At 37.2% G+C, this 14,209-nt stretch overlaps 1 protein-coding gene across 4 annotated transcripts in view; it reads left to right on the top strand.

Annotated features, from left to right (window-relative positions):
* Positions 1-11,070, top strand: part of DSC2 (desmocollin 2) — a 31,720-nt gene extending 20,650 nt beyond the window's left edge. For 2 of the 4 annotated variants that reach the window (XM_058277574.2, XM_058277575.2), the window contains exons 12-17: positions 3,473-3,700; positions 6,803-7,039; positions 7,417-7,544; positions 8,792-9,031; positions 9,558-9,603; positions 9,691-11,070. In XM_058277574.2, coding sequence (XP_058133557.1) covers positions 3,473-3,700; positions 6,803-7,039; positions 7,417-7,544; positions 8,792-9,031; positions 9,558-9,593 — 869 coding nt within the window. In that variant the 3' untranslated portion in view covers positions 9,594-9,603; positions 9,691-11,070. The remainder of the gene's footprint in view (positions 1-3,472; positions 3,701-6,802; positions 7,040-7,416; positions 7,545-8,791; positions 9,032-9,557; positions 9,604-9,690) is intronic. The other 2 variants (XM_071208508.1, XM_058277573.2) reach the window with 1 other exon arrangement.
* Positions 11,071-14,209: the final 3,139 nt, after the last annotated feature.

The raw sequence follows: 14,209 nt of genomic DNA, 5'->3' as shown, positions 1-14,209 counted from the left end.
ATTAGAGATTTAAATTGTAAGTTTATCCTTTATCCTCCTCTGTTGCGATTTTTAACAGAGATCAAATCTGGGGTTTAGATGCTGGATTGGTAATCTTCCCTGTAGTCTATTTGTGTAATGGGGCCATACAGGCTGATTTCACTTGGACCTTCCATGCTTCTTCCTCATTAAAACGTCCTCTCTTCATGCTACAGACCACCGTGGCTTGTGTTCAGTTCCCATCCTCCATAGCACTTGTCTCCATGGCGCGTTTGCTCTTTGTAAAACTCTCTGAAGGCTTCTCTGTCTATACTTTTCCACATATTCTTCTCATTTCTGCATGTTTTAGGTTTTCTCTCTTCCCCTCTCCTAAACATAGGTATTTCTTAAGCTTTGAGTGCACCTTCTCTTCTCCTCTTCTCCTTATCTCTTCTCATTGAAGAGAACTACATTGGCAGTTTCACCCAGGTATCATCTCTATATAGGTGAATTTGGGTTTCTACTTTTGTTGTGTTATTTTAGCCTTTGGATGGTTACTTTAAAATATTTAAAAACTTTTCTCAAAGAGTACCTTGCACATAAGACATGGACCCAGGGGTAGTACACCTTATGTGACTTCATATTTGGAACTATCATGCTTCCATATAGAATTATTCTAATATAGAAGTTGAGCATTCCATGTTTTGTTTCCAGTGAATAAAAGAGGTTCATTTATTTCATTAACAGATGAAAAACAGAAATACAGAACACTGTAAATTAGGTGTCTAAAATCTTTAGTTTAAATGTCCTATACCAGCACTATTCAAAATGTGCAAAAAATTAGTTCATGAGCAGCTCTAAATGTTTAATGGAAGAGAAAGTCAAGCAGTTGGCACAGTAAAAGAACAAACTTTATAAAAGTCAATTTTAAAAAATACAGTTAACCAGATCAATAGGAAAGACATGTGCTTTTAACTCTGCCTGTGAACCCAAGTGAGAAGAAATGTTCATGGCATCCAGTAGTCCCAATGTTTAGAGAGAGGAAAAAAGTATCACATAGCACAAGGATAAGGGACTGAGAGACAGATTATTCTATCCTAATAGCAAAGTATGCCAAATGGCTAAGATACACATCTTCCTGCTTCCCATGTCTAATATAAATCCTTTCCTTTTTTTTAAGTCGTCCAAAGTGGTAGTTGCATTGATTTGCATCTCATTTCTTCCCTCCTAGTTCCCTTTTTTTCTTGCAAGTCCTTACTAGTCCTTTGAAGATGGAATGTGGGTGATAAACTATCTCAGTTTTGTTTTTCTGAAAAATATTTTTTTAAATATTGGCCTCCCAGTTAATTGATAATCTGACTTGGTTTAGAATCTAAGATGCTGCCTATATTCCTTCAGCATTGTACAGATATTAGTTCCTATATTTTCTGGCATCTCTTGTTGCTTAAGTGTATTCTACTGTCAAGCTAGTTATTGTCCCATAATAGGTAATATGGCCTTTATTTCAGGTAGCTTTTATACTTTGCTAAGTTGTGTTCTAAAATTTTAGTACAATGTGTATGCTGTGTTTTTTGTTTTTTTTTTTCCTAGTAGCAGGAGACTTTATTGTGAAGGGAAAGGACACTCCCAAGAAGGGAGTGAGGGCGTGCTCATACAAGGAGTGCCTGCTGAGGCTCGGGTACTGTTTCATTAAGGCTGTGTCTGTCCCCCCGCCCCCCTCCGCCATGTAAACGAGGACTTGTAAATCCAATGTTCTCACTGGTCACACTTGTGCAAAAGAGGGATTGAAAGCTACAACTTTGTACTGGCTCCTTGTTCAGAGTGGGAACTGTCCAGGGGAGGAGTTGGTGAAGGATATGGTGGTCGTTTGATGCATGGGCCTTTGTCATCTGGTTCTTCCGGCATTAGGACTTGGGCAGGTGATTTGTCACTGTTAGGTATTATCTGATGCTAATTTTCCCTTCCTGCTTCCCTTTTGCTAAGTTATCTCCTTTCTTCTACCATTCCATACCTTATTCCCCCCTCAGAGAATTCCATCCCTGTTCTTAAGGGGTGATGAAGGAGCATGATCTGTCTTCTGTAACTACTTCATGCTGTCATTGGGACGTTGTCCCTGCCTATCATGGGAGTGGAACTCTCTGCCTACCAAATCTAAAAATCTCAAGGGAGGATCAGATGAGAGAATCTCAGCTGGGATTGGAGAAAATCCTTGCATGATCATTATCTTAAAGTGGAGCTGTTGAAGTCTGGGAGATACAGGTTTAATTAATAGGTTGAAAAAGCAAGACCTGAAGATTAAGAGTAGAATGACCAGAACTAATGGTTCAAGGAGGGGATGGAACTGAGTGAGCGAGGGGAAAATGGGTTTTATAGCCTCCCAGATGGATGAGAAATCAAGTCCTAGTTTATTGGTAATTTGGCTGGCTGTTTCTGTATCACCAGTGTATGCTGTGATTTATTTTAATTTATCTATCACTGCAGTTAGAGTATACTTTAAATCCAAACAGCCATACTTTTCTTTAATTCTGGAATATTCTCAGCAGTGATCTCTGAGAATATTCCAGAATTAGGGGAGGATTACTCCCCTACTATTTTATTTATTCTCTTCTTTGGGAATCATATCCTCTTCTTTGTAGATGAATGTTGCTGTTTATATCTATTGGAATTTGAGCTGTAATTTCATTCTTGTTTAAATAATTACCATTTTTTATGTCTTTAAAGATCCTAAATATACATGTTTCAAAGTCATCTTGCATTGGATGGATTAATCATCTGATTGGTGATTTTGTTGGATTTCCTTCCTGTTAATCTTGTTTATTTTGGAGTTTTCATTTGCAGGTTTATATTAAATAGGTGGTGTTTAGCTTGTTTTCTGTTTTTGCTTTTCTCCTGTCTCCCACTTAACCCCATGTTAACAGACAGTCTTGTAGCCACCTCCACCTGGTCCTTTTCTGTGCCTGAGTTCACAGCCAGTTCTTGACTTGGTGGCCTGGGCTCCAGTTCCAAGGTGCCCCTGGAAATATCCCAGGTCCAGTCACTGAGCCACGGTTGGGCTTGGCTATGTCTGGTCCTGCAGCTTCCCCTAGGCTGGCAGCTTCTTTAGGCTACACTCCACGGTGACTATGTCAGTTTGTGAGTGGTTTCCCATTTCTGGAGTCTTATGCCCTTCAAGCATTTCCATGGACTATTTTGTTCTAATCTGTCAATTATATAATTTATACCATCCCATTTTCTTGCCTCAAAACCTTGCATGCCTTTTAAGCTCCCTCATCTGACTTTTCAAGAACCCCTAACCCTTCAAGAACCCCTAACCCTTCTTCCCAGTTTTAACGCCCATCTATCTGCCTTCCCCTTTGTTGTCTGCAGATTATAGTGTTGCATATAGCCTGTGACTGTGCTTATCACTGTAGCTTATACATTATACATTTTAAACAAATACTGTAAAAACGTTTCAATGTATAATTTCCTGGTGAAAACTCAAAACAAAATATGATATTTTAATTTGTTTTTCTAGATGGGAGAACATGTACTGGTACACTTGGAATTTTGCTTGAAGATGTGAATGATAATGGCCCATTCATACCCAGGAAGACAATGATAATCTGCAAAACTACCATGTCATCTGCAGAGATTGTTGCTGTCGATCCTGATGAACCTATAAATGGCCCACCCTTTGACTTCAGTTTGGGGAGTGCTTCTGATTCAGAAGTACGGAGAATGTGGAGACTAACGAAAATAAATGGTATGTCTTCCTAAACATTGCTTTGTCCTTTTCAGCATTAGGATGGCTAACATCTTTTTTTGTGATGCAATAGAAGAATAATTCACCATGTGGGAACCACCAATGAAAGAAGGCAAGCTTCTTGGTTTCAGTGTGGTAGGAAGACCTACATAGTGTCTATCTCTAATCGTGTGTCTGATTCACTTAGATGTTGTATGAATTCTTACTCCTTCTCCAAGCTCACACACACCTTTAGACTGGGTGTGATACTATCAGTTCCTGACCTGTGTACCTCCCACGTAGTAATAGGTTCTTTATATATTAAAGGCTTTCTGGGTCATAAGGGAATCCCCATTTGTTGCGGGTTTGTTTCTTCAGGAAGCAGACTCTGAGACAGCTTATTATGTGGTGTTTAATTAAAAGAGCATGATTGGGATCAGAAACTTTGAAAGAAAGGAGAAGCAGGATTGGGCAGAAAGAGAAGTTGAGCTGCAGTACAGGCCAGATGACAGCCTCAGCTAACCCCAGGGGACTCTGGAGCTAAAATGACCCGTAGAGTGGTCCCTAGTTGAGCCTCTGTGCTTCCTCATTGCTCCTCAGTGGATGGGAGCTGCCCAGAGGGATGTGGCCTTTGGCAAGAAGGCACAATCACTGAGGTGCTGCTGGGACAATCATTCCTTCATTGAGGGGCACCTGTGTATGCATCACAGTGTCCTCCACGCCACCTCGGCCATTGCAGTGTCTTCTCTATCGATTACTACTTTGGGTACTCCCCCCAACTTAGTTCCCAGTCTGTACTTCTGACTCTAGATCAATCAGGATCTGTAAGGGCAAGAATAACAAAAATGAAGGGGACCTCTCTCTGTACCACCATTCCATTACCACCTGGCTCAGCACATCCTCAGTCTTCTGCTTGCACTACCCAAAACCATCATACCTTGTCTACGGGACTCCAGCTTTCAGGACTGCAAATCGAGTGTAAACTAAATGGGGCCTGCCTTTGAAATGCTCTTAAATGTTTTCCAACCCCATGCGTTCAATGAATATGTCTCAATTTCGTTTTTTGACAAATGAGAAAAGAAAAGTTGTGAGAGAAGATAAAGGGAGAACATAATGGAGGAAAAAAAAACCAGGGTGTGTATAAGCTACAGTAGGAAGTGAAGGCACTGTTTTCCTGAGTCCTGCTCTGAGAAATGACACTGCATTATGAAAGCATTTTCATGTTTTTTTACAACAATATCCTGGTGCGTGTGCATGCACACATGTATGTTTATGTCAACTGTTCATTCTTGGAAAAAGTTAACCTTACCTTTAGATTTTGTCCTCCCTACTTATTTGGTATCAAAATATGGTTTCTTTTATAAATAATGTTGATGAAAGACAATAATTGTGCTTATTTTATCTTTTTAAATATTCCTACCTAGCAAAACAAAACATTGGCAGCATTATGCTGATTAAAATCTTACTTATTTTAAAGTTCTACTGCTCTGTGAAAATATTGAGAAGCCTGGGAAATACCAATTTCAGAAGAACTCACTGAAAAGAGGCTTTGAAGCCATATAGTCTCAGCATTAAACCCTGGCTCCACCACCTATTAGTCTTGCAAATTTGGTCCTGTTATTTACTCTCTATGAGCATGAATTTACTCATGTGCAAAATAGGATTATTTTGGGAAGTAAATGACGTGATGAGTGCAATAGACTATGGCATATTATGAATCATAAGTTTTGGTTTTGTTAGTATCATTATTATTATTTCTTATGTAATCGACTTAACAAATTAACCGTGTTTTCTTTTAAAATTGATGTAATTGAGTGATTTCTTTACCCAAACATTCAAATGTGTATTTAGAGCTTCAAACACTATAAAAGTATGGGAAAGTCACAGTGGGTAATTAAGTGGGATAGGGATTCTTTTCTGGCATGTGGCGTCTGCATTCAGAGTATAATTATGTCTTTGGCCTGATTCTAAGACTGTAGTGGCTTTTAGATTGGATATTTTCTACTCTTGTCTAAAAAGAAATATCAGAACTAAAAAATGCACAGTTGGTTCCCTTCAAGTGTTCTTGAATACCAGGAGGTGGCATTTCAATACCATGATTTATGGCTGTGTCTTAGTTTGCCAGAGCTGCTATAACAAATGCTACAGACTGACTGGCTTAAACAATAGAAATTGCTCACAATTATGGAGGTAGAAGTCTAAAGTCAAGGTATTGGCAGGGCATGCTTTCTTCAAAGTCTGTAGTGTGCTGGTGGTAGCTTGTCAGCAATCTGTAACTCAGTCCCTTCCCCATCAAGCAGTGATTTGTGTCACCTTCTGTCTCCTACTCCAACTTCCTCTGCTTTAAAGGTCTCTAATCAGGTTGGATTATGGCCCAACCTTACTTAGTTTGGCCTCTTCTAAATACAGTCTTCAAAGGTCCTGTTTACAGATATGTTCACATCTGCAGGACTAGAGGCTAGGACTTGAACATGCTTTGTAGGGAACATTACCTAATCTATAACAAACTGCTAATGTCGTCAAGGGTAAACTGGGTTCCATATTGCCAGAATAAATTTCTGGTATTAAATCACAAGATTTATGTTTGTTTGGTATAATATATAGAATCAAAATAGGGAAAACATCTGGAAATCCATATTATTCCTCTCCAATGAATTGTGTATAAAAGGGAATATACTCTAAATGGTATAATTAAATATTTTGAAAATATGCTGAAAACCAATCTCTCAACAAGTCCATTACCTATGATAGGAAGGACCTGTTTCTGAACAGATAAAATATAACTTTATAAAGCCAAAAGACCTTTAGGGAAGAGGCGGTGTACACATTTTTTTTTTTAAGAGGCACCAGGGATTGAGCCTGGGACCTTGTATATGGGAAGCAGGTGCTCAACCTCTGGGCTACATCCCCTCCCCAGTATACACAAACTTTTAAACGTTTGGCAATGGCTGTAGATTAGTCTATTCTCATGGACAATCTTATAGCAATTGTGTCATCCCAACAGAAACATCATCTTGTAGGGAAGCATGAAAAGTATTCTAAAAGAAAAGTATTCTATATTTGGTTACTTATGCTCAGAAGAAAATGTAGTGACTTGATGTAATGGTTGGTTTTATCTTTCAGATACGGCAGCACGTCTTTCCTATCAAAATGATCTCCCATTTGGACCATATAATGTACCTGTCAAAGTTACAGATAGACATGGCCAGTCTCAAGTCACTTCCTTAAATGTATATGTATGTGACTGTGTTACTGAAAATGACTGCACACTTCGTGCAGATGCAAGGACTGGCAATGGAGAAGTAAAACTTGGGAAATGGGCCATCCTTGCAATATTGTTGGGTGTAGCATTGCTATTTGGTAAGTTCTCTTGTGAATTCAAATAAGAACCTTTATATAACTTTGAAGACACATTATTAGAGTCAACAGTTATGTTAGATGTAACTATTCATGTGCATATAGCTACATTTCTATTCAATACACAAATGCATTAATTTATGTTTTAATGTTTTTATTTATAATCTGAGAGTCTTTTCAGTTAGTATACTAATAAAATTCAATGTAGAAATTTTGTTTGCCCATGTCTGTTTAGGGCAAACTTTTCTATAATGCACTACTTCAACACAAGCTCTCATATATAAAAAGCTGTCTTTTATTACATTAACTTTACTATTAGTAGTATTATAAATTCATAACTTCTTTTATGATAAACCTAAGTAATTTTTTTCTTCCTCCAGGTATCCTATTTACTTTAGTCTGTGGGGTTTCTGGGGCAGCCAAGCAACCAAAAGTATTTCCTGATGATTTAGCCCAACAGAACCTAATTGTATCAAACACTGAAGCTCCTGGAGATGACAAAGTGGTGGTAAGTAATATACCTTTTAAAAATAAATACAAAGATAATTGTCCTTATCCCCTATAATTATCTTTTCTGAGTAAAGTTCTTTGGATGTCAGGTAACTTAAAATATCTAAAATGTCATCCATCCCATGGAATAGATAAAATTGATTCCCATGGTTATGTTGTTTCAATTTGGTCACAGAGTTTTATTTAATCATAAGAATCTTTTAGCATGTCTTTATTTTCCTACTTCATATGTATTGTGGTTTCAACTTTAGACCTGGTCTTTTTTATGTACTTAAACTATTTATTCACAAATCACCAGCATAATTGCTTTCATTTTTACTCTGGCATCAAAAATAAAATCTTTACAAGTTTTGATCAGTATGGAAGAATTTTAATGGATTCGTCCTGGCCTCTTGTGGGTGAGAAAGGAGCCTGAGGTCAAATAGGTGAAGCAGCAATGCTAGCAAGTGCCTACTTTGCTCCAATTCTGTTTTCAAGCCCAGTACATGGAAGAGGAGCAATTAACTTCTCTATAAGAAATATAATCCAGGATTAGGGCAGGAAAGATTTAGAAAACAAATCTAGATTTAGAAATGGCTTCTAGGAAGAGAACCAAAAAATAAAACAGAATTTCCTACAAAACACAGCACAGAAAATAAGGGCAAAGCTTTGGTGATCTTGTTATTTTCCTTATGTGGCCCATTTTTATCTGTTTATATTGCGAGGATTTATTCCCGCATTTAGCATTTTTATGGCAACTTTATTTCTATTCTTTTTGCTTTAGTTAAAGGGAAACTGGATTAGATACTTAAAAAAATACTTATCAGTGTTTGTTTCTGCTCTAGTCAGGTAAAAGGAAATGACTTTAAACTAAGCAGGGTTAATATATGTGAGACAATAATACTATACTCCTGATTTTGAGTTGTGAGATGCTGGAGAGATTTAAGTGAAGTGTTAATATATTCTAAGAAGGCTTTAAAGAGGGTATACACATCAAACTTTCTGATATGTCAAAGTACAGACCACTTGACATCTGCAGTTTGTTTTCTGTGTTAGCAACTATATTCTGTGTTAGCAACTGTATCAAGTACTGAGGTAAAAATATTTAGGCATTCACAATTACCAAGACAGGAGTAAGCCCTACCCTCAGAAAGCTTATCTTCTAGCACTAAAAAAAAGTCATGACATTATCTGCATGGTGCTCTTTTTCATAATTCTTGTCCACCTCTTGTTTTTTTTTTCCCAATGCAAACTGCTTCCTTTCAGTGTTCCACAGGTGGCTTTACAACCCATGCCGTGGGCAGCTCTGCTCAGGGAATGTGTGGCACTATGGGATCAGGAGTCAGAAGTGGAGGTCAGGAAACTATTGAAATGGTGAAAGGGGGACACCAGACCTTGGGCCATCACCACACCCTGGATCCCTGCCGGGGAGGACAGCTGGAAACGGACAACTGCAGATACACTTACTCTGAGTGGCATACTTACACTCAGCCTCGTCTTGGTGAAGTGAGTTCTCCTAAGTGTTCCACAGACGTATTTTGATTGCTTTTAAACTGTCTCAGGGATTATAGTTTAGTGGCCTAACATCTCTATTTCAGTTAATTATTAATCTCTTCTTTGGAAAATTATTTTCCTTTAATTTTTGAGCTAGCTACTATGTTCAGATGTAAGCGGCTATTTGCGTTTTCTCAAATTTTGTTTTTAATTCTCTTACTGAAATAATGTGTTATATACATTACTTGTCTCATGACTTTGTGCTAATTTTTTCCACCTGACCACTTGTGTCTTAGAAACCAAGGTGTGGCAGAGGCAATACCAGTGTGCACAGTTGCAGTGCCTGTCTGCAAAGATCTGACCCACACTGATTTGGAAGACACATTTCATTTTTATCTGTAATTTTGAAAGGCGAAATAATGATGACTTAAAATGAACACTTGTATACTTGCTGCCACATATTATAGAAACATGCTATATACTGAATTAATAGTGTGATTTATGAAATACACCAATCATGTGCATTTTTTATACATAGGAATCCATTAGAGGACACACTCTGATTAAAAATTAAACAATGAAAGGTAAATCAAAGCCATTATTTTTATGTTAATAAGCTTTGGTGTCTAAAATAATAATAATAAAATATGTTGTGTTTTTCCCCTCGGCAGAAGGTTCAGCTGTGTAATCAGGATGCTGCTCACAAGCATGCCCAAGACTACGTCGTTTCCTATAACTATGAAGGGAAAGGTTCCGAGGCTGGCTCTGTGGGTTGTTGCAGTGAACGACAAGAGGAAGATGGGCTTGAATTTTTGGATCATTTGGAACCCAAATTTAGGACATTAGCGGAAGCTTGCATAAGGAGATGAGCATGTTCTTTCTAATACGGCTGCAAAAAAAAAGTGGCTTATCACCTTTTTTTTTCTTTTTTTTTACAATTATAAACCAGGATTTAAAAAAAATAAAAGATGTTGTTTGGGGACTTCCCCCCCCTTGTTTTGATGGACGCTCTTTGACCAAATGCACATTTACACAGAGACGTTGTAAATAAGTACACACATTTTTCAATTTTTACAGTTTTTATGTACTTGTCTTCTACCCAGAGATACCCACAGATAGAAAAATTAAGGAAATTCTGCATTTTTTACATTTACATTTGGATATAATAATAAGTCAATTCATAGTGCAATAAATTTAATTAATTCAAGTCTATATCAGACTCCTTGAAGTATAATCTAGTAGAAGAAAACTTGCTTTCACATTATCTTCAACTAACCAGTTAATTCATTGATTGTGTGGTGCTTGAAAACTGTATATTCTAACATGTATATACTGCATTCTTGATATTGTTTTATTCTTGTAAAATGACCTTTCTTCCTAATGCAAAGGGAAATTCTAACCAGGCATTGACTGTTACAATTCCATTTCAGTGGAGTTTAGTTTCTAAGTTTGATTCTCTGTAGAAATCCTGCACTGAATCTATATTTCCTTTCTATGCTGTCAGTGAAATTTAAGTTTCAAAAATTATTTCAGAGTGTATTTTTACTCTTGCAAGTTTTTGGTCTCTGAAATACCAAATGGCATCTCCCACTTCTCCCCATCCCCATTCCCAGCTCCACCCCCCCCCCCCCACTCCTTCCCTTCTCCCTCTCTTACCCTCCTCTACTTGGATTGGAGAATGCAAATATTTTTAAAAGCTAGCTCTTTCCTACTCTTATAAAGTGAATTCTGAGCTTTTTGTTTTGTGTAAGTGTATGTGGTCTTGGTTTTTCTTAAAATAATGTAATTTTGACTTTATTGTTTAAAATATCTTGGTGATTGCTTTAGTACATTCTCAAAAAAGAACCTTTAATTTTGTCATCGAAACCATACAAACCTGCTCTGGTTTTACTAGAAGCAACATTCTATGTTAATAAAAGAAATGATGAGTTAAAATCGGGATGTGGATACATAGCACATTTACAGTTCTTTAATGTAAGGAGATAGTTTATAAATGCAAAATAGTGATGTTTTTTAAAGTAAGCTTTGAAATAAAGGGATCTTGAAAGCTATCTAGGAATAATGATTTTATAACTTTTTAGATGTTATGACTAGTCGTATCTATGTTTGTAAAGTTATTAATAGTTGAAGATTACAGTTTTTAAAAAATGTAGAAGTGGGCCAAACTTATTAAATTTTGAAATGATAAAACAAAATTATAATGAATAGCCAAAAAAAATCCAGGTCAGATTTTATGGCAGATTTCAACCAATGAATTCTGGCCTTTTAAATATTTTTAATGTTTATGTTGTTAATAATGTACCTGTCTTTCCCAAGCTTTGATAATAACAATTATTTTTGAGAGTTGAGAGTTCAGTAACCAGTTTATTTTTTTCAATTGTTTCATTATTGTTCATCCAAAAATAAGTTTTCCAAAAGTTCTTTTCAATAAATTGTGTGCAAAATTCTTTTATAATACTAGTTATGATAAAGTAAATCAAGCAATTTTCAAAATTAGAGTGTTTGTTAATCATATGGTATAAGCTTAAGGGGTTATATTTTTCTTACTTAGAGAAGTAAGTCTCCTCTTTAGAATTTTGTTATATACATGTTTTAGAACTTTAGAGTTTAATTTGGATAGACCTTTGGCTTATTTTTTATCATCACATTTATATAATTATATATAATTATATAATTTTACTATTCTAGAGACTATGACGTGATTTTAGTTAAGTTGCATGAGTTGTCTGTGTCTTTTTTTTTTTCCCTCACCTTTTAATGGGGGTAATAATAGAACTTATTTTGCAGGGTTGTTGTCAGACACTTGAATAAAAAAAGGTTCTTAAGTATGAAAGTGATACAGAATGGTCCACCAAAAAAACATTCCTCATAATAACAAATGGTTTTAAATAAGTCACAATGTATAACTCATGTTAACAAATTAAATTAAGAAAATAGGATAATGGAAAGACTTTCTTTTTACTTTATAATGCTTATCGATGGAGGACATAGGTCTTATCAAAGTAATTACATGATAATTGGGTGTTATTTATCCAGATGTTCAAAATGTATATTGCAAACATTGCTGAAACATCTGCATAGGATTGCCCAGTTTGAAATGCCATGAAACTACATGGTTCTAATTAGATGGAAAGCAGGACATCTAGTCTTTAAAATGGGCGCTAATTCTAAAGCTCTATAAAAATATATATGATCAAGACTTGTGCTGTCAAGCCCCCTCTTGGCTGTTCTAGAGTTCAGGACTCTGGCAGTTGCCATGGTAACCCGGAGGGCACTGACTACAATAAGAATGTTTTGATGTAAATCCCGGCTCTAGTAATGTTGCCTGTATGACCCGGTGGGGTGGGGTTGGGAGTACGGGCTTCGGGGAGGAGTATACCTCATAGGACTGTTAGAGTTAGAAGAGTGAATTCCTGAAAAGAGTTGGCACAAAGTTAACACTTTAAAGTTAACACCTCAGTTAGGAGTAATTGTAGCCTCGCTATCAACTCCACTCTATATTTGACAAATTGTAATGATGCATCCCATTTACCTTTCCCAGAATCCTGACCGGTATTTCACTGACAATGGTCTTTGGAAATTTCATGGCTTAATAAAATAGGTTCCAGGTCTCCCATTCTTGGCATTCAAGAAGTTACATCTTATTCAGTCATATGCCCCGAATTAGTGTGACAAATATTGAAACTGAGCTGAAAAGGTAGGTAAAGTTCCCTAAGAGTCATCTTTTGCCTAAAAGAGGCAAAATCTCAGGGACTGACTGTAAGAAATGGATGGTGCTTCTTCACCAGGAGGGAGGTCACAGGAATGCGCCTGAAACTTACAGATTTTGTGCAACTGTCAGATTTTTCACAGAAAAGTTGAAACTTAGATATCATGGAACTTCTCAAGGCTTTTATTCAAAGAGGGTGAAAATATGATAGAGGAGCATAGAAGAAAAAGCAGTTTTAAAAATTCTCAATGTAACAGTTGAGAAGGGCAGAGGTCTGAAGTAAAGATTTCAATGTGAAGCTCAGGAAAATGGATAGATCCCATACTTCATACACATTATGCAAAAAGACAAACTGCTGTGTTCCCGTATCAAATCAGATCCTCTTGGATTTTCTAGATAAATGGTGTCCTTCTAAATATTTAGGCTTAAAATGGGAAATTCTTGATTTTCCCTTCTTCGTGTGGCCCACAATTGTGAAACAGAATTTTAGACACAAGTTCATTTACTAATGTATTGGTTGGTTTGACAGTCATTGAATGCCTTCCCAGTGCAAGCGGTGATTGAAATCTTCCTTCATATAGACCATGCTGGTGTGCGAAGGTGCAGGATGGGCCAGCTAGTCTCCCCACCACACAATCTAAACAGGACAAGGCATGGTGCAATTCTGAGTAGATGTGCATATGGGATGGGCCAACGCATGTAAGATATGATACCTGTTGCATGGCACGTAGTAGGTGCTTAATACAGATAAAAAATTTTTCGTGTAAAACAATTGACAGAGACAAACAGAAAAACTGCAGGACTCTAACTAGTTAGGTGCTTCGGTTACTCCTAAGACAAGTGTTCACGAGAATGAGGATGCAGCCCCACCTGTGCCATCCCTTGCTCCGCTCTTCACCACACTCCTGCCAGCACCGTTGGTCAAAACCGCCTAAAGAGAAGACAAGCAGAGCGTGCAGCTGGCATTGCTCAGCTCCAGTGATGTTTGTGCCTCCAGTCCCTTCTACTTCCCTCCTTCCAGCTGCCGTCAAAGAACAGATAGGAGAGCATTCTCCTGCTTAAGGGTTTACCATAGGTTTAGAGGGCAATTTCCAAACTCCAAATCACATTAAAATCCTGATCTCCTTAACCCCACAGACAGTTTTCTATCTGTGTCTTGCCCCTGGTGGTCTTGAAGCAAAGTCGTTACTCTCTACCCTCCTTCTGCTGTAAAAATGTCACTTTTGAAAGCCTAGCTCAAATATCTGGAACCAGAAGACAGATGTATGTGTAGCGCAAAATGCTTGTAAAGTTTTCTCTTAAAGGTTTATGTGTGTGTGTGTGCGCGTGCGTGTATGTGTGTTTCTTTTCTCATGCAGAAAGCTCACTGAGGACAGAAAAGTGTTCACATTTGTATGCCCATAGAACTCTTGGCTATCAAAACTTAGAGATGAATCAAATTGTGGTATCTAGGTCACAAAGAGAAAAAAAAGCCAACAAAA

Source organism: Dasypus novemcinctus, chromosome 16 (assembly GCF_030445035.2).
Source record: "Dasypus novemcinctus isolate mDasNov1 chromosome 16, mDasNov1.1.hap2, whole genome shotgun sequence".
Classification (NCBI taxonomy): Eukaryota; Metazoa; Chordata; class Mammalia; order Cingulata; family Dasypodidae; genus Dasypus; species Dasypus novemcinctus.
This window is presented reverse-complemented; position numbering and strand designations above follow the sequence as displayed.